The sequence below is a fragment of the Sminthopsis crassicaudata genome, chromosome 4 (assembly GCF_048593235.1).
Source record: "Sminthopsis crassicaudata isolate SCR6 chromosome 4, ASM4859323v1, whole genome shotgun sequence".
NCBI lineage: Eukaryota > Metazoa > Chordata > Mammalia > Dasyuromorphia > Dasyuridae > Sminthopsis > Sminthopsis crassicaudata.
The window spans coordinates 222,241,537-222,263,302 of NC_133620.1; the positions used below are offsets into that span (position 1 = coordinate 222,241,537).

General features: G+C 32.1%; 1 protein-coding gene across 2 annotated transcripts in view; it reads left to right on the forward strand.

Annotated features, from left to right (window-relative positions):
* RNGTT (RNA guanylyltransferase and 5'-phosphatase) overlaps positions 1 to 21,766 on the forward strand; it is a 313,552-nt gene that overhangs the window by 117,056 nt on the left and 174,730 nt on the right. For both annotated transcript variants that reach the window (XM_074310316.1, XM_074310315.1), the window contains one exon: positions 17,726 to 17,890. In XM_074310316.1, the coding sequence (XP_074166417.1) occupies positions 17,726 to 17,890 (165 nt within the window). The remainder of the gene's footprint in view (positions 1 to 17,725; positions 17,891 to 21,766) is intronic.

Consider the following 21,766-nt stretch of genomic DNA (forward strand, 5'->3'; position numbering starts at 1 on the left):
TGCTGCCTCTCTATTACTACAATACTTCTCAATACCAAGAATAGTAAGGAGCTTACTAAAGAATTCTTCCAAATTCCATTTTTTATAATTTAAAAATAAAAATATAAATAGTTGACTAGAATAATTAATACACCAGTAGCTTTGCTGCAAAAGGAAAAAACCCAACAAAACAACATGAGAATTAGCCTGCTTTTGATTATTATTCATATGACCTGAATTTGGTGGTTGTTTTTTTTCCTGTGATTTTATTTTTGAGATATTGGTACTGTTATTATTTAATTAGAGAGAAAATTGTGAAATTCATTCCAGAATATACTATTAGCAGTTCCAGTAGTAAAGCCTTGACTAAATGAGTAAACTGTCAAAAGTGAAATTAAAAACTTTTGATTTAATCATTTTTTATTCAATCAAAGAAAATGCCTAGAGTAGTCATGGCCCTGTCCTATGTGTTAAATGGACTTTGGTGAGCTTAGTTCTATGTACTTGATAGTTGTACAATAAGTATTTTTATTTTAACAGCCTTACAAAGAACTTTATAACATTTTAAAGATTTTTTTTCCCAAATATTTCTCTTACCTCCACCCTTTGAAAAAGTAAAAAATATGGTCCCAATTCTACTTATGAAATAATGTAAAACATATTTCTGCTTTAGCCATGTTGACCCCCAAAAAAGGGTATTTTGTTGTTGTTGAGGCAATTGGGGCTAAATAATTTGCTCAAGGTCACACAGCTAGGATGTGTTAAGTGTCCGAGATCAGATTTGAATTCAGGTCCTCCTGACTTCAGGGCTGATGCTCTATCCACTTAGCCACCTAGCTGCTCCCCAAAAAGGTAATTTTAAAAAAGAGGAAGAAATATGTATGCTTCAGCCTGCTCTCAGAGTTCATCAGTTTTCTTTCGGAAGGTAGATAACATTTTTATTATAATTTCTTTGAGATTGTTAGGAATCACTGAATTGATCAGCATAGCCAAGTCTTTCACTTTGATTATTGTATGATAATTTTGTTACTGTGTACAATGTTCTCCTAGTTCTGCTTATTTAATTTTTTTTTTTTTTAACAATTCACATAAATCTTCCCAGGTTCTTCTAAAATCATTTCCTTCATCATTTCTCACATCAAAATTATATTCCATCAAAGTCATACACTTCACTGTGCTTAGTTGTTTCCTGATTAATGAGTACCCCCTCAGTTTCCAACTCTTTGCTACAACAAAAAAGGAGCTGCTATAAATATATTTGTGCATTTATGTCCTTTTTTTTTTTTTTCTTTGATCTCTTTAAGATATAAATTTAGGACTGGTATTACTGGGTCAAAGACTATGAGTAATTTTATAGCCCTTTGGACAAAATTAAAAATAATTATTCTTACATTTCCATCAACAGTAGGTTAGAGTGTGTACTTTTGCACATCAAAAATTATCTTTTCCCATATTTGTCATTTTCCTTTTCTGTTCTTAAGGCAACTTGAGCTTACTTATATGAAGTGGTACCACAATTTTTTAGTTTTAATTTATCTAATTATGAGTGATTTAGAGCATTGTTTCTTATGAGTATTGAGAGCTTTGATATTTTCCTGTGAAAACTGCTTCCTCATGTCTTTTGATCATTTACAAATTGGGGAATGGCTCCTCTTTTATAAGCTTCTCTTTATATATGTATTTGAAAATTCAGACCTTTATCCAGGGATACTTGTAAATTCTTCTCTCTCTTGTGTTGCTTTTCTTCTAATTGTGACTGTATTGATTTTGTTTGTGCAAAGACTTTAATTTTAATTAAAATTCTCCATTTTGCTTACCACAATTATGTCTGTTTCTTGTTTGATCATTAACTCTTCCCCTAGCCATCAATCTGACAAGTGATTTTTTTTTTTCCTGTGGTCCCCTAATTTCTTTACAGTATCACTCTTTTTGTCTAAATAATATTCCCATTTTGAACTTATGGTGGTATACATTATGAGAAGCTGTTCTGTGCCTACTTTGTATCAAATTACTTTCTAATTTTCCTGATGATTTTGTTGTCACATCTTGATTTCTTGCTCCAAGAGCTGGAATCTTTGAATTCATCAAACATTAAGCTGTTATAATTTGCTTCTATATATTGTGTACCTAATCTATTCCAATTAACCAACCAATTTCTTATGCAGTATTAAATTATTTTGATGATTTCCACTTTGTAATATAGTTTAATATAGTCCCCTTCCTTAAAATTTTTTTCTTGTTTATTTCCTATTTGTTTGTCCAGAAGAATTTTATTATTTTCTCTAGCTCTATAAAGTAATTCTTTAGTAATTTGATTGTTATGGCACTGAATAAGTTAATAACTTTAGTACTATCATTTTTATTATATTGTCTCTGCCTAACCATGTGTAATTAGTATTTCTCCAATTATTTAGCTTTGTCTTTATTTGTGAGAAGTGTTTTATAATTGTGTTCATATTATTCTACTGTATATCTTAGCAAGTAAAGTAGACATTATTTTATCATGCCTATTTTATTTATTTATATTATTTATTATATATTATTATACATATTATTTATTTCATTTATTTTATTCATCCATTTATTCACTTCTTTATAATAGTATTTAAAGTTTCCCCTCAGGTACACATCAAAAAATTTTTTTAGCATTCTTTCTCTTTCTCTCCCCCTCTCCCTTCTTCTCTCTCTTTCCCTCTCTATCTCCCTCTCCTTCCCCCATCCTGTCTGTCTTTCTCTCTCCTTTTCTCTCTGTCTCTCCGTGAGTGTCTCTCTGTCTGTCTGTCTCTCTTTCCCCCTGTTTTTCTCCTTTCCTCCCTCTCCCCCCATAAGAGTTTGAGTCCCATATTTTTATCTTCCCTTTCTTGCTTTCCTTCTTGTTATGGGCCAGAACTCTGAACATGAAACAAAGGATTCTTACAAAGTGCTAAGTCAGTGGAATTGATAGAGATGATGGTTATCTAGTTTAGCATGGTTCAGTACGATTGATTTAATTTTACAATAACGGTTACCTAGTGATATAATGATTGGTTTATATTCAGTGGTGTTAGCCAGGATTCATTCAGAGAGATTTAGAGGGCAGAGAAGACAGATGGGAGCTCAAGCTCTTGCAACCAAGGAGAAAGATAGGCCTCTAAGAAAGCCAACCAGGCCCCAAGAAAGGAGACAGAACTTTGAAAGAGATAAAGGATTTGGACTTTTAACCCCTGGCTACTCTTGTGGTGATTATTCTCCTGAAAAGAAGGCTACTCCCAGAGACCCCAAGAAAACCGAACCAAGAGAACATTACACTTACGATTATGATAGGCAGTTTGATATACTAATTCATACATGTGTTCTCATTTAAAACATATTTCCATATTAGTCATAGCTGTTAAAAAAGAAACAGATCAAAAGAAAAAAAGACCCACAAAAAAGAATAAAATGAGAAAAATATACTTCAATCTGCATTGAGAATCCATCAGTTCTTTATCAGGATATGCATAGCATATAGTCCTTTGCACTTGGATTATTGTATTGCTAAAAGGAGCCAAGTCATTAATAATTAATCATCACACAATAATGCTGATATTATATATAGTGTTTTATGAACTTTGCCTCAGTTCATACAAGTATTTTTAAGTTTTTCTGAAATCTGCCTGTTTGTCATTTCTTATTGCACAATATTATTCCATTATGTTGATATACCACAGGTTGTTCAACTACTCCTTAATTGATGTGCATCTATTCCAATATTTTGCCACCATGAAAAGGGCTGCTTTACATATTTTTGCACATATAAGACCATTTTCTTTTTTTTATGAGCTCTTTGGGATACCAGCAAAGTAATGATATTATTGGATCACAGAGCATGTATGATTTGGTTTTCCTCTGGGAATTAGTTCCAAATTGTTCTCCATAATGGGATCCATTTACAACTCCACCAATAGTGCATTATTGTTCTTGTTATCTCACATCATCTTCAACCTTTATCAGTTTTTTGTCATTTTAGCCAATCAGATTGGTGTTTAAAAAACAAACAAACTCAGAATTGTTTTAATTTGCATCTCTCTAATCAAAAATAATTTTCAGCACTTTTTCATATGTCTATATATAACTTTTATTTCTTCATCTAAAAAACACCTGCTTGTATCCTTTGACCATTATCAATTGTGGAATGACTCGTATTCTTTTATTTTGACTCAGTTATTTACATATTTGAAAAATGAGACCTTTATCAAAAGACATTTACTATAAAGATTGTTTCCCAGCCTTTTGCTTTTCTTCTAGTTTTTTGTTGCATTGGTTTTGCTTGTATGGAGGTTTTTTAATAGAATGAAAATTTAATCATTTTGCATTTTGAAATGTTCTCTATCTCTTGTTTGGTCAGAATTCTTCCCCTTCCCAAAGATCTGACAGGTAGACTTATTCCTGGATCTTCTAATTTGCTTATGATGTCACCCTTTATGTCTAAACCATGTGTACATTTTGACCTTATTTTGGTACATAGTATGAGATGTTGATAGGATTCTTTCTTTGCCTATTTTCAAAATAGTTTATATAGTGTTGGAATTAATTGTTCTTTAAATGTTGGGTAGAATTCACTTGTGAACCCATCTGGCCCTGGGGATTTTTTTCCTTAGGGCTTCATTTAATGACTTGTTCAATTTATTTTTCTATAATGGGGTTATTTAGGCTTTTTTCCCCTCTTGGATCTGTTAATCTAGGTTATTTATATTTTTGTTGAATATTCATTGATTTCACCTGTCAGGTTTATTGGCATATTATTAGATAAAGTTATTTCCTAATAATTGCTTTTTTAAAATAAAGAGTAGCAATTCTGCTCTCAAAGTAAAAGCAAAAATAGACCCAATTAAAAGTGAAAAGGAAGGAAACTGCATCTTGCTAAGGAGTAGCATAAATAATATAGTAATATCAGTACTAAACACCAAATGGTATAGCATCCAAATTCCTAGAGGAGAAGGTAAGTGAGTTGCAAGAAAAAATAGACCGCAAAGCTATACTAATAGGGGATTTTTTTGCCTTACATGATTTTTAAGGTTTTCCATGTGTTCTTTCTGGACTTGAGACCACTTTCTTTTCTTTGAGTTCTCATCCATAGGTGTTTTGACATTATTGTCTTCTGACTTTGTGTCTTGTTCTTTCCTATTCCCATAATAAATTTCTATGGTCAGATTGTTTTTAATCTTTTTTTTTTTTTCCCCTTTTACATTTTAAGCTCTTCTCCCAGAGTGGAAAGAATACTGCCTCAGTTACTTGTGCCAGTGTCTACAGGCTCTGGCTGTTTACTTGATACTGCATGGATGTTATTAGGCTCAGGGGGTGCCCTTGTGTCTGGTACTGTGCTGGAGTGGGGAGTTGGCATTTTTTGGAGTTTGGCAGCTTACCTCATGCTAAGCTAGAGTTCTGGTGATGGTGTTTGGGACATGGTAAGAACCATTGGATGTTTCTAGTTGCTCAAATTATTTTGTCCTTGACCTAGGAGTTCTGGAATTTGGCTATTATATTCCTGGAAGTTTTCACTCTGGGATCTCTTTCAGAAAATAATCCGTGGATTCTTTGAATTTCTACATTACACTCTGATTTACTGATATCTGGAAAATTTTCCTTTATAATTTCTTGAAGTGTGATGTTCTGGATCTTTTTTTGATCATGAAGTCCAATAATTCTAAATTTATATTTCCTCTAATTTCCATATAATGTTTTTTCAATAAAGTATTTCATATTTCTTCTATTTTCTTTTGGATTTGGACTTCCTTTATTGTATGGGGATTTTTTTTGGGGGGGTGAGGGGATGTTTCCTGGAGTCATCTTCTGCTTGACAGATTCTAACTATTATTATTATTATTATTATTATTATTATTATTATTATTATTATTATCATTATTATTTGCTGAGGCAATTGGGGTTAAGTGACTGGCCGAGGGTCACATGGCTAGGAAGTGTTAAGTGTCTGAGGCCAGATTTGAACTTGGGTCCTCCTGACTGCAGGGCTGATGCTGTATCCATTGCATCACCTAGCTGCCACTCAATTTTAACTTTTAAGGAGTTATTTTCTTGAATGCTGTTTTTGTATCTCTGACCATTTTTCCAATTCTGTTTTTTAAAGCATGAATTTTTTCTATATATTTTTTCTTTCACAATTTTCTTATATTAGTCTTGTTTCTTTTACCATTTTTCTTTCTATTGCTATTACTTGGTTTGTAAAACTTTTTTTTTTCCTTTGCTCTTTTTAAAGTTTTTCTTTAGTTTTTTTTTTTTTTTTTTGCTACTGGGTATTTCTAGTCATTATCTTCTGAATTTATATTTCTTGTCACTGTATTAGCCTTTTCTGATCAGATTCTTTTATTGGTTGTTTTTTGCTCATTTTCCCACTCTGTTTCTTGACTTTGGACTTTTGAGTTTTATGCTCAGTTCTTGGGGGAGTGATGAGGTAGGTGAATGGCCCTCATCTTCTGATTTTTATGTCCTTTTTCTTTCACAGCTAGGTCAGGGGACCTGTAGGTTTTTGCTTAGCTTGTGTGATTTCGGAGAGTTTTACTTATTATTCTCTTTGCTCTGTAGTTCTTACCTAGATAGGGCCCCTGTTACCTTGTAATGGGAGTTATTTTTCTTTGCCATGGAACTGCAGTTTGGGACCAAGTAATGGGTGAAGTAGTTAAATGGCACCCAATTTTGTACCTAGTGCTAGTACAGGAGTTTTGTGAAATCTGTTTTTGACTGTGTAATTAGTCCCCTTCCTATTGTCCTTGGGTACTAGGCTTGTCTGGTGTTGCTACCCTTAGGGGTTACAACTTTGCTACCCTTAGGGGTTATAGCTTGTGACACTTCTGTAACACCACATACCTGACCAGTTTTTGCCCAGTTTCCACAGACTTTTCTTTCTGTCCTCCAAAGCTTCTCTGCATTGGAAAACTAACTCAGTTTCACTTTTGGGGTTCATTTTTTCTGCTTAGAATTTGTTTTGAACTGCTTTTTACAATTGTTTTAGAGGGTACGTTGAGAAAACTCAGCAGAAATGTTCATCTTACTCTGCCATATTGCCCTATGCTCCCTCTTTTGAGCTCAAAAAAGGAGCTGTTAATTCTTTTTTCAAATCCCCCCCCAGTCCTCTAACATATGCACTAAACATATATGTACCAAATGACATGGCCTCCAAATTCTTAAAGGAAAAATTAAATGAATTATAGGAAGAAATAGATAATCAAATTATACCAATGGGTGAGGTCACCTTTTCTCCCTCAGAGACAGATAAATCTAGTTATGAAATAAATAAGAAAGACTTGAAATGAAATGTGGGAAATTAGTAGATATGATAGAATTCTGGGAAAAATTGAATGGGGATAGGAATAAACCCTTTTCTAAACTGAACTAATGCCTTCACAAAAATTGGTCATTATTAAGTTCAGAAAAAAATGTTAAATGCATTTTAGACCATAATGCAATAAAAATTACATCCAATCAACAGTCATGAAAGCAAAGGAGAAAAGTTAATTAGAAACAAAATATCTACTGCTACAGAATAAGTGGATCAATAACTAGTCATAGAAACAATCAGTTATTTCATTAAAGAGAATGACAACAATAAGATAATATACAAGAATTTATGGCATGCAGCCAAAGTATGTAGTTTGGGGAAATCTTTTCTTTTCTTTCTTTCTTTTTTTCTTTTCTTCTTTTTTTTTTTTTCCCCTGAGGCTAGAGTTAAGTGACTTGCCCAGGGTCACACAGCTAGGAAGTGTTAAGTGTCTGAGAACACATTTGAACTCAGGTCCTCCTGAATTCAGGGCTGGTGCTCTATCCACTGCGCCACCTAGCTGTCCCAGTTTGGGAAAATCTTACATCGCTAAAGGCATAGATCAGTAAAAGTGAAAGAGTAGTAAATTGATTGGACATGCAACTAAAAAAAAACAAAAAAAAAAAAAAACTAGAAAAAGAATAAATTACAAATATTTAAATATCAAATTAGAATTTCTAGAAATATGAGGTGAGATTAATAAAATTGAAAAGAAAAAAACCCATTGATCTGTAATTATGAGCTGATTTTATGGGGGGAAAAGTCACTGATGTATTTAATTAAAGAAAAAACCTTGAAATTTCCAGTATCAAAAATGAAAAGGGTTAATGTACTACCAAAGAAGATGGAATTAAAGCAATTATTAGGAGTTCTTTAATCCAGGTATAGGCCAGTTAAACTGACTAAGTGAAATTTTTTTTTTTACAAAACTATAAACTGCCCAGATTAACCAAAGCACAAATAGAATAGCTCTGTCTTAGAAAAAGAAAATAAACTATCTATTGATACCAGGTAGATTTACAAGTGAATTCTATTAAACATATAAAGAATAATGATCTCAGTAGTATATAAGGTTTTGAAAAAAAAAAAGGTACAAAAGGAGTCCTACCAAATCTCCTTTTTGACACACTATAGTGCCAGTATGTAAAACCGGAAGAACAAATACAAAAATCTCTCAATTTCCTTGATGAATACATATGTAAATTTTAAAAAATAAAATATAAGGAGATTACAGCAATATAACACTGTTGTGTGCTTTCTAGAGCCCCCAAGTTGGGGTGCCAAAATATACCATCCGGACTAGCTCTCTGGAGGATCTCAGCACCAGCCCCAGTCCTTGGTCTTAGTGGAGGAATGATGAGGCGAGACTCGTGTATGGTGAAAACATGGAGTCTGTATGTTCCAAATTCTCTTAGCCTTATATACACTAATACCATTATATAACCAAAGCAACACTGCACATGGGGGACCACATAAACAAATTGGTTTTGTATGTAAATGACTCTGCCACTTGGTATTACTCTGCTTCAACTACAACACAGGTTGTCACAGCCTTCTGACTTCTCAGGAAGGCTGAGAGTCTTTTGGGGAGTTGAGGAGTCGAACCAAACATTGTCAGCAGGTTCCCTCTGGGTTGAAGGGTCTTATACCTCACCCAGAGTTCCCCCACTATCTATGGGACAACTGTGTAACACAAAGATATACTGTGAACAGATGGGTTCATACCAGAATTGATTCAATATTAGGAAAAATCCAGTGTTAAGGAAAATTTCAGCATAATTGAGTGTGTCATTAGCAAAAACAATAAAAATCATGATTATCTTAGTAGATGCAAAAAAACCCAAACACCTTTGAAAAAATACATCTTTTATTAAAAACATGAGAAAACATAGGAACAAATGGACCCTTTATTTAATGGTTAGTAGTATCTAATCTAAAATCAAGAGCAAGAATAATAAATTAAAAGTTTTCATAGTAAGATTAGGGGTGAAGAAAGGATGTCCATTATCAGTACTACTATTTACTGCTGTACTAAAAATGTTGGTGCACTATGAGGAAACAAAATGTCACTCTTTTCAGATAATATGATGGCATACTTAGAGAACCTAAGCGAATTCCCTAGAAAAACTTGTTTAAACAATTAATACTTTTGGTAAATTTGCAGGATATGAAATAAACTGACATAAATTATCAATATTTCTATAAACTACCAACATATCCTAGTAGGAAGAGATAAAAAGAGAAATTCCATTTAAAATAAGAGAAGACAATATAAAATATTTGGGAGTCTTAACTGCCAAACAAACTCAGAGACTGTATGAGTACAGTTACAAAACATGTTTTACACAAAATAAGACAGATCTAAACAATTGGCAAATATTAATTGCTCACTTGTAGGCTAAACCAATATGATAAAAATGATTGTTCTACTTAGATTAATTTACTTATTCATTGTCATATCAGTCACTCTACCAAAAATTATTTTTAAAAGTAAAAAAAACCATAACAAAATTCATCTGGAAGAACAAAAAATAAAAAAAAATATTAAGGGAATCCATAAAAAAAAAAAAAAAAAGTGAAGGTAGATTGCCTAGCAGTACCTGATTTCAAAGTACATTGCAAAGCAATAATCATGAAAACAATCTGGTCTTGGCTAAGTAGAGCTAGTGGAATAGATTAGATATACCATGCAAAAAAGCAATTGACTACAGTAAAATAGTGTTTGAGAAACCCACCAATCCACACTTTTGGAATAAGTACTCATTATTTGAGAAAACTGGTGGAAAGTAGTTTGGCAGAGTTGGTATAGACCAACATCTAAAATACCAAGATGAGGTCAAAATGGGGATATGATTTAAAGATAAATTATGAGACTATGAAAAAAATGTATCTGATAGATATATGGACAAGAGAAGAGTTTTTGAACAAGCCAGAGATAGAGATGGTTACTGGAAACAAAATTTTATTTACATGAAATAAGCAAACAAACCACTTTTACGTAAACAAAACCAATGTAGCCAATAATAGGAAAAAATGTATAGCAGATATCCTTGATTAAGGTCTCATATCTCAAATATATAGGGCACTGAACCAGATTTATAAAAAGTAATCATTCCCCAGTTAAGTGGTCACAAAGGATATGAATAAACAACTTTCAGAAAGCAAATTAAAACTATCAATAGTCACAAAAATTCTCTAAATCACTACTGATTAGAAAATGCAAATTAAAATAATTTTGAGATACTACTTTATACATATCAGATTGAGTAACTTGGAAGGAAAGGATAATGACAAATAACTGAAGGTATCATGGGAAAAGAGAGATAGTAGTTGCTATCTGAATTGTGAATTTCTGAAAAATAATTTTAAACTGTGCCCAAAGGTTATAAAATTGTGCAGAGTAAAGGGAACAGTTCCTATATAGAAACTAATATTTATAGCAGTTCTTTGTGTAGTGGCAAGATACTGGATATTGGGGGGATGCTTATCAAAATTGGGAAATAATTGAACAAGTTGTAGTGCATGATTTTGATGGAATACTATTGTGCTAAGAGAAATGATGATTAGAATAGTTTGGGAAAAGCTTGAGATCTAAATTAACTCATGCAAAATGAAATAAGCAAAACTAGGAGATCATTATACACTGTAATAATAGTATTGTAAAGTTGATTCAGTTGTGAAAGACTTAGATTCTCTGATGAAAACAAACAAGGATGCTTGAAAGTAAACACAAAAATGCTATTTAGCTCCAACTCTGTTGCAAATTAAAACATGACTAATATGGAAAGGTTTTGGTTTATTTCACATATATATTTGATATCAAATTGCTTGTCTTAAGGCGGTGAGAGGGGAAAAATTTGTAACAAATTTTTGAATCTAAGCTAAAAATTAAAATTAATAGTAAAAGTTTTATATGTAATTTGAAATATTTAATAATAATAAGATATATTAAAGAAAACTATTTTAACTCAAACAATCTTATAGTTTTTAGAAATTCTTGTTGAACTTATATATAAACTCCACTTTGTGACTGCTTGTAGCTGTTTTTGAGTCATTCTCTTTGGGTTTTGGTCTATGTTTGGGTTATTGAGCTTTTCTGTTGCAATGACAGGTCTTCATAGTAGTAAGGTTTTGTTTTTTTTTTTTTTTTTTTGCTCATTCTTACAGTCATTCTTGACTTTGGAAATTATATTGGTGCTTGGCTCTGCATACTTCTGGAGGGGATATCTAGCCTGATTTTTTGTCTTTTTTCTGTCCTGTTGCTGCTTTTATAGTTTTTATCTATCTCAATATACTATGATCTGGGAATAAGTCAGTTAATTGCTGTCCTGATCTGAGTTATAAGAACCTGACACATATTGGGGTCTGTTGTCTTGTTCTTGCTTAGCAGTTTCAGTAGATTGTTGTTGGACTTGGTGATTATTAGTCCACTGGAGTATTCTGTAGGTTCAGAGTGACTACACTGTCTACTTTGCTTTGCTCTAAGACTCCCTCCCTGGTTATTCCATTGGAGACTGAAAACCAGAAGTGATTTCCCTATTTAATCTTGGTATCTGGATAGGACTGTTTTGACTTGCTAAACTTTGCTCTATACATAACTAGGATTATTCTTCTACATCTTGGATTTGTGACCTGGAAATGGGTAATGGGTGAAGCTGCCAGATGGCATCTATTCTTGCACCCAGTGGTAATCCAGGGATCCCTTGATATCTCTTTCTTCCCTGGTGCTTCCAGTTTTATTTATTTGCTATAATCAGGATAATCAAATCCTGCCTTTTCAGCTGTATGACACTAGTCACATCTCTTAAATGCTCTATGCCTTAATTTCCCTCTCTGTAAAATAATGCACTTGTGGAACCTATTTTCCAGGTTTATTGTGAGAATTAACGTATATAAAGCTCTTGGAAAAATTTATAGTGCTATATAAATGCTAGCTATTTTGAGGCAGCAAGGTGACAAAATTGAGACAATATAGGCCTTGGAGTTACTAAGAATTTTCAGATTCAGCCGTAGACACTTACTAGCTGTGTCTGAGCAAGTCTTTAAGTTTTTCTATCCCTCAGTTTCTTTATCTGTAAAATGGTGTTAAGTTTATATATGAAGTTTTTTATATATATATAATCCTTCCTATAATCTCCATCTGTATAATTTTAGAAATCCTTGATGTGTTTGTCCCAATTAGTCATTTAGTATATTGTATGCATGATTTCCATAATTTCCCCCAATTACATTTAAAACTAACTTTAAATATATTTTTTTTAAATTTTGAGTTCTGAATTGTCTTCTTTCCTCCATCTTCTTCCCTCCTCCCTAAGTCAGCAAGGAATTTGATATAGGTTATATATATGTAGTCATGTGAAACATTCCAATTATATGTAAAAATATTTTTTACCATTTTTTAAATTAATTTTATAATTATAACCTTTTTTTTGACAGTACATATGCATAGGTAATTTTTTTTTTTTTTACAATATTATTCCTGGTACTCCCTTCTGTCCAAATTGTTCCCCTCCTTCCCTCCACCCCTTCCCCTAGATGGCAGGCAATCCCATACATATTAAATATCTTATAGTATATCCTAGGTACAATGTATATGTGCAGAACCGAATTTTGTTGTTGTTGCTGTTGCAAAGGAAGGATTGTATTCGGAAGGTAAAAATAATCTGGGAAGAAAAACAAACAAACAAAAAATGCTCGCAGTTTACACTCATTTCCCAATGTTCCTTTTCTGGGTGTAGCTGATTCTGTCCATCATTGATCAATTGGAATTGGATTAGCTCTTCTCTATGTTGAAGATATCCACTTCCATCAGAATACATCCTCATACAGTATCATTGTTGAAGTGTGTATACTGATCTCCTAGTTCTGCTCATTTCACTCAACATCAGTTGATGTAAGTCTCTCCAAGCCTCTGTGTATTCCTTCTGTTGGTCATTTCTTACAGAACAATACTATTCCATAACATTCATATACCATAATTTACCCAACCATTCTCCAATTGATGGACATCCATTCATTTTCCAGTGTCTAGCCACTAGAAAAAAGGGCTGCCACAAACATTTTGGCACATACAGGTCCCCTTTCCCTTTTTTAGTATTTCCTTGGGATATAAGCCCAGTAGTAGCTTACCATTTGTTTTTGAAAATTTTGAGTTTTGGGGAGCATTTTGGGAAGATGATTGAGTAGGCTGGTAAATTTGAACCTCTCCTAATTTCACCTACGAATAGAAAAAATTTGCACCTCAGGGCAACCATAGACTGGTGAAAAATCAAGATTTGGTACTCCTGGTACAACTCATAAAACCTCAGAAGATCTAGAAATAAAAATTAATTTTCAAAGAACGAACCCCACCATTGAAATATATTATGGAAACAGGGAAAACCAGGATTCATTTTCAGAGAAGGACATTCAGTTAAACACACACACACACACACACACACACCCCCTTCTACTTCAAAGAGTAGTGTGAAATGGCTCCCCACCCAGAGAAAATTTGAAGAATTTAAAAATCAAATGAGAGATGTTGAGGAAAAACTAAAGAAAATTTTTTAAAAAAAATTAACCAATTAAAAAAAGAGGGACAAGTCTCAAAGGTAAAAATAATGCTTTGAAAATTACAATTGGGCAAGGGGAAGCCAGTGAAACTATGAAAGACCAAGAAATAACAAAACAGATTATAAAGAATGATAAAATAGAACAGAATGTGAAAGATAAGAAAAATGACATCTGTAAAACATATCAAGAAGAGGAAAATATAAGGGTAATTGGACCACCAGAAAGTTGTGACCAAAAAGAGAACCTTGGACATTGTTAGAAATAATCTAAAAAATTGTTCGGGATTAATAGAATATGAAGGGAAAGTAGAAATAGAAAAAAAAAATCTCATTACCACACCACCTGTGTGGAAAACACACCAGAATAATATTGCCAAAATTTGAAACCCCCAGATCAGAGAAAATTTTGGAAGAAACAAAAAAAAATTATTACAATTACAATTGTACAAGATTTAGGAGCAGTTACAATAAAAGACCACAGGTCCTAGAATAATATCTACTGACAATCAAAAGAACTAGACCCACGTCCAAAAATATCATATCCAGCACAATTATGTATAATCTTGAAGGAGAAAAAATGGACATTTAATGAACTTGCAAATTTTCAAGACTTTCTATCAACCAAACCCAAACTTAACAAAAAAATTGGCATATAAGAGCCAATATAGATCAGTTTTAAGAACTCAACATGGACAAACTCTTAATTAAAAAAAAAAATATTGTGGCAAATTTATTTATTTGTTTATTTAATTTTTTTTCCTATTAAAGCTATTTATTTTCAAAACATGCAGGGATAATTTTTCAACATTTTCAACCTTGACCCTTGCATAGCCTTGTATTCCAAAATTTCCCCTTCTTCCCTCCGCCTTTTCCCCTAGATGGCAAGCAATCCAACATATATTATACATTTAAAAATATATATTAAATCCAATATCCGTAAACATATTTATACAATTCTCTTGTTGCACAAGAAAAATCAGATCAAAAGGGAAAGAAAATGAATAAGAAAACAAAATGCAAGCAAACAATAACAAAAAGCGTGAGAATGTTATATGGTGATCCACTTTCATTTCCCACAATTCTCTCTCTGGATAATAAAGAGAGTTGGACAGCTCTCTTTATTACAAGATCGACAAACTCTTTAATCATGGAGAAATTATTTTTTTCTACATGGGAAATGTAAACTACATGTTTAAGATTCACATCAACAATAGGCTAACTCGAAAGATGGAAAGAACTAAGGTAAAAATAGTACAAATGAGGTACAGAAGAAGAATAGACAGACACAGAGGCATGGATTCAGTAGCCAACACTACATATATACCGTGAAGGGTTTAGTACACTCAATTTGTAAAGAAATAAGGGGGGAGGGAATGGGTGAGATGGGGAAGCAAAGAGCAAGGGTCAAGAAGACAAGGGAGGGATTTTTGAGTGGAGGGAGTTTAAGTAAGTTATGGAGGAGAATTTAAAGAGTAAGTAGGGATAAGAAAGATGCGTGTATATGTGAGAGATGTGTATGTCTACATATGTAAACATAAATATATCTTTTTTTTACTTTGGGAGAAAAATATAAAGCAAATAAGCTGAGTAGCAGAGAACCAAAGAACAATTTACAAAGAAATAAAGAAAAAATGGATATTCATGAATATAATTTCTTTTAATATATATACTTTTTTTGATCGGGTAATTTGCTATTAGGATTCTTACAAGGTACTTATGTACTTAGTTCAAACCTTTAAAGGAGTTTACACCCTTAAAGGAGTTCCTTCATTAGTCCACACATTAGACTTCACACCTTTAGAGATCATATAAAAAAGGACAAGCTCACTGGGAGGGGATTCAGAGTCAGTATTCAGTCAAAGAGAGAATTTTGGGAGAAAACCATGGGAGATTCACAACTAGGATGACTTCTGGGAAACCCACAATCCCACACTCTTAGAGGCGGAGTCTGATTCATTCCAACTTCGACTTTTGTGCTGGCTGTTGACATTGGGAGGATGAGAGACTGGAGGCTTGAAGGACAAACCTCTGGATTCAGACAGGAGCTCTTGGGGAATCAAGGAGAAAGGAAAGCCTCCAGAAAACTAGTGGAGCCCCAAGTGAAGGAGAAAAGATTTGGAAAGAGATAATAAAGGACTTTTAACTCCTGGCTGGATTTGGGATTGTTGAACTGAACTTAAAATAAGGCTGCCTCCAGAAGCTTCCCAAGAAACCTGCTCCCAGAGAACGATTACCATCTAGAGAAACAGAACATTATAATTTGCTGTTATATCTTTTGAATTCTCCCTGATGTTCTCCTAGGCATATGAATCAATGTTCTCTTTTGTTTTGCTTTATTTTCTTTTGTCACTGTTTTTCAAACAATAAATTTAAAAAAAAATTTTTTGGAGTTCCAAATTCTGTGAATGTTTAAACATATTCAGTAAATTTCCTGAAGACTTCCTGAAAATGTGATTGAAAAAAGGAGAATATATGACTTGTAAGGTCATGTAATTTGTATAATGATGGTGTCTGTTTATTAGTTCCTATTTCTACTAAAATCTTTTTTTCCAGGACAACTAGGTGGCGCAGTGGATAGAACACCAAGTCAGGAGGACCTGAGTTCAAAAGTGGTCTCAGACACTTAATACTTCCTAGCAATGTGACCCTGGGCAAATCACTTAACCTCAATTACCTCAGGGGGGAAAAAAAAAATCTTTTTTCCCTCATTTCAAGGCAAAAACTTAGTCTTTCTGAGCTTGATATTGTTTTTCTTTTCTTGCTTTCTTTCTTTTTTTTTTTTTTTTTTAAAGCAAAATAAAGTTAACTAAATTTCTGTGCAATAAAGCAGAATGTAAAGAATAAGAATAATTCCTGGAAAAAAAATTTAAGGTTCCCATAAATTTTAATATCCTCAAAGTTTATTCAAAAGGAATTTATCTTTAATAATAGGAACAAACAGGTTACCTGTTCAATTCGGCTTAACATATATTTATTAAATGACTACTTGATCCAAAGCCCTATATTTTTTAATATCAGTATTCTTCTAGTGAAGTTTGAATATGTCATATAATATTATAGTATCTGAAGACTTAAAGTTAAGGGTCACGCATTGTGCTGTATGTAAACGGAGTTGGCTTTTTTGAAATTCTTTCTCACAGTTTTTAATAGTTTATAATTTTTTTATAAATGGTTTGTAACCTTTGTCCACTTATCTATTGGGAAATGCTCTATTAGCTGCTTACATGTTGGTTATTAGATCCTTATTATTTGGTCCATAGATTCTTCTCCTCTATTAATCCAATAGTGATAACTTTGTTCATTAAGATATTTTAAATTTCATGTTTTGAAAATTACCTATTTCATCATTTTTAATCTCCTCTATCCCTAGTGTAAAAACTCACTCTTTAGGTATTGCTGTGAAATGTACTTCACCTTGTAACTTTTATGGCATATCTGTGGCCATTTGAATCTGTCTACTGATATTCAAGTGACGAGATCTTTTTTTGTGATAACGCTCTCTGTTTTTTTCCAAAACATTTTTGAGCTTTCTTAAAAATTAATTTCTCAGTCATTTAAACATTATTGCTTCCGATGTGGATTTCTTCTGTGTAGAGATTTTTAAAATTAGTTATTTTAAGTTATTTTTGTTTTTAAAATATAGCACACTTGGCACTGATGTGATGATTCCACTATTATCCATTAAAAGATTAGATCCATTAAAAGTATAGCATCCATGGCAAATATTTCATTATTTATGTGTTTTCTCTCTTCTCAATTTCATATATATATGTATATATATATATATATATATATTTTATATAGTTTTAAAAAATATTCTTTTGGTAATTATTCTGGTAACATATTTGGAAATAATGTAATTTAAGTAATTGTTTCATTTTGATTCTCTTTCTGTCAGGCACAGCCAGTTGGAAATTGTGATTTCAATACTCGATTGCAGTGTATTGAAAAAGAAATAATAAATCCTCGGCATGAAAAAATGAAGAATGGACTCATTGACAAAACACAAGAACCATTCAGTGTTAGGCATAAGCCATTTTTTGACATCTCTACTTCAAGAAAGGTAAATGTCATTGTGAAGAATCTTTTTTTATTTTTATTGATTAGCATACCAGAAATGAGGCAGGGTTTTCCTTTCTATTTATTACTTATTAATCAATGTGAAAGGAACTAGAATTGCCCTTTTAATGGACATCTTAGTCTTTCTGGACAATTGCTTTTTTTTCATTTTAAAGCCTGGCATATCTCATGGTTTTATAAAAGAGTATTCTTGCTAAAGAAAATGGATAGAATAAATTTTTAGGTCATTCCCCTAATCAAGCACCTACAGTTTTAGCATATTCTATCATTCTGAAGCTATTGTTTAGGAATTGGTTTCAATTATTTCTTTGTTATATTGTTTAACATTACAATTTGCTGTTTTATTTTTCTTTAATTTATGTTTTGGTCAAAAATATTTCCTAAAGATATAATATGCTTTTCTTCATCTTTTCCACTAACCCATTTCCCTTCTCAACAGAACCCCAAAACTAACTCCTCTAGGAAGCTGTTCTTAACTGACTTTACTTAACATTTCTTTCTTAACTTGACCTCTTCAGCACTTTTGTCACAATTTATTTAGAATCATACTTCTTTTTTTCAGTAGATCTGTATCTCATTTTGTTAGTACTTCTTTTTGTGGTCTGAATTGTAGCATATTTACTTCTCATCTTAGGTTACTCAAAACCATATTATTTCATAAATTCTTCAGGGATGGTCTATTCATTACAAAAGAGTAGACTTCCTCTAGTACACAATCTATTGTGGCTCATGGATTATAGACTGTTTATGACTATCATATGTTTCTCCATTGTTTTTTAAATAACTAATTATTTTGATTCCTTGAGAAATATGCTGTCAAATGATTTATCTACATAACACCATCAGAAGAATATTGGTCTTAAAATGAATTTTTATTTTAAGGGACACTAAAAGACCAATACAATACAATCCATTTTACTTTATTACTTAATTTTGGGTTTAGTTCATTACCTAGCTGAAGTGCTTATCCGAGTTATACATATAATTTTAGCAGCCTAATTATTGGAAATCCAATTATATGCCATAATTTTTAAGCAAAATAAAGTTAACTAAATTTCTGTGCAATAAAGCAGAATGTAAAGAATAAGAATAATTCCTGGAAAAAAAATTTAAGGTTCCCATAAATTTTAATATCCTCAAAGTTTATTCAAAAGGAATTTATCTTTAATAATAGGAATAAACAGGTTACCTGTTCAATTCGGTTTAACATATATTTATTAAATGACTACTTGATCCAAAGCCCTATATTTTTTAATATCAGTATTCTTCTAGTGAAGTTTGAATATGTCATATAGTATTATAGTATCTGAAGACTTAAAGTTAAGGATCACGCATTGTGCTGTATGTAAACGGAGTTGGCTTTTTTGAAATTCTTTCTCACAGTTTTTAATAGTTTATAATTTTAATTCACTTTTTTCCCCATTAAGGCTGTTTTGAGAGGTTGCAAATCTTTGCTATTATGTCTTATGGAGATTAAGATGATTGTACAATTTGTATGATTATATGATGTAGATAAGACATTGTATTGTAAGAGATATGTAAGGTAGTATTTTTGCTCTTCCAAACCAAATTCCTTTTAATAGTCAATAAAAAGTAATTATTATGATGTTTATTTATTTAACAAGCATCCTTAAACTTTTACTATGCATGCAAGATACTTGGGATACAAAATCATTCTGCACAATAATTCTATGAGGGTAGGTAGGTGCTACCATTATCTTTATTTTATAGTTAAGGAAAATGAGGCAGATATAGGTAAAATGATCCGTTTAGGCTTATAAGGCTAAGAAGTTATTCAGGCTTTATTTGAATTCAGATTTTTCTGACTCCAAGGCCCTGTGCTTTTATCTACTATATTACCTTGTTTGTTTCTAGAAAAAGTCTCTTCAGTGAATGAATGAATGATTAAAAAGTCATCTATTAAATGCTTATTATATCCAAAGTAGTTATGATTAGATAGTACCTGCTTTCAGAGAGTTCACATTTTAAAAAAAGGAGAACATGTTGACACAGTAGCAAAGGAGATGATGCATCCTCTTCAGTGTCATTTTCATAGATAAAACTATATCTTAATTCTTGATGTTGAAACATTTAATAATGCTAAGGGCTTTAGAAGTGAGAACTTTTTTTCCCCATGTCTTCACTAGTTATGGCTGCTGAAAAAGCATTTGAGAGACATTTGACAGATCATATTTCTACAAATCTCTACATCCCTATATGGTGACGGAATTGTGTTCTGAGGGAGTGGGAAGCTGTTCCTATTACTGAGATGTTTGGGTTTATTTGCTTATAAGCAACAGTTGGTAGGAAGTTGGTGCTAGTGATTGAAGGAATGGTGGGCCTCTTCTAAATTGAGGTTCTTGACCACTCTGAGTGCCATAATAGATAACAGGAGAGTTGATTTGAAGAATTTGGTGCTTACTCTGATTTATCCTGGTCAGTATCCATTAATATATGAATGGAGGTGGTAGTCTAGATGGTAGCAGTAGTTTAACTTGTCTGTCATATGCCACCTCCTGTCTGTCGCTCAGAATGTCTTGTGGCTTCATTTAGGAAAGATTGCCGTCCCTTAGAAGTAGTACTTTAGAAGTTTTAAAAGAAGCTAAGGATTCTTACTGGTATAGTGGAGGAGATAGCGTTTTCCAGTAATAAAGTACAGTTGTGTGAGGAATGGAGGTGGAAGATTGAATGTCATTTGGCTGAAATATAGAGTATATAAAGAGAAATAATGTGAAATCAGTTTAGCAAGTTGGGTTCGAGCTAACTATGATGGATTTAAATGCCCAATTATAGAATTGGTATTTTATTCTAGAGGCAGCAAGGGGGGAACTATTGTAGTTTCTTGAGTAGTTTATTGTTAGTAGACTTTTGTTTTAGAATTAGCAATTTGGCTGCTACATGATACTTTAGGCAGAAAAATCAATAGATTATTACAGTACTCTAGATGAAAAGTAAGGAAGATTTTGTATTCTCTGTATCTTTCAGTTTGTTGTATTATTTTAATAATATGGTCTTTGAAAAGACTATTATTTATGAAGTCTATTTATTCCTTCATAATATTTTCATTAGTAATATTTTTGATAAATTTGTAGATAATTCTCATAATAGTTGGGCAGGATGAGTAAAAAGGCATACAAGTTGATTGTTGATTGTTCTGCATTACTTGTATTGAGTAGAAATAAAGTCCTTGATTTTTTTCCCCCCTTATTTTTCATTATCTTTTCCTTTTTCATATATCTTGAAAAATTGACCCCTCAACACTTTAAAATTGCATTTCTTTCAATCACAGGTGACTGGTGTGTACACTTGATGCAATCTAGTTTTTCTCCTATCATACTTTATTTAGTGCCTCTTCTGTTTATCTCATGTAGCATAATGGGGACCATGATTTTAGAATTCTAATATTTTGATTCCACTGTTAGTGATGATTAAATTAATTTGTTAATAGAAATATTAACAGATCTTGGGACTATATAGGTTAATTGGATTTCACATTAAATTTTTAGTAAATTGCATTTGCCTAATCCAGCTTCTTGTAATATTTTAACATTCTCATCTGTAAAATTTTACAAAGGAATTTATGTGATTAATTAGTTTATTATCTGTGTTGATTGTCCACTTTTCAAGGATTTCATATATTTACTGGTTCTATTCTAGATTCTTGCTTGTTATATTCTAAGTTGTTTCATAATTGAATCTTTATTTTTCTCTTTCATACATTCTTATGTTGTTTGTTGGCTTTGGTGCTTTCTATACTCATCCTGTGAAGTTGATTTCTTTATATTAATTAAACTTCAATAGCAAATGGTGATATGCCATGAATATAGTTCTTATCTGTAAATACATTTCCCATTTCTCA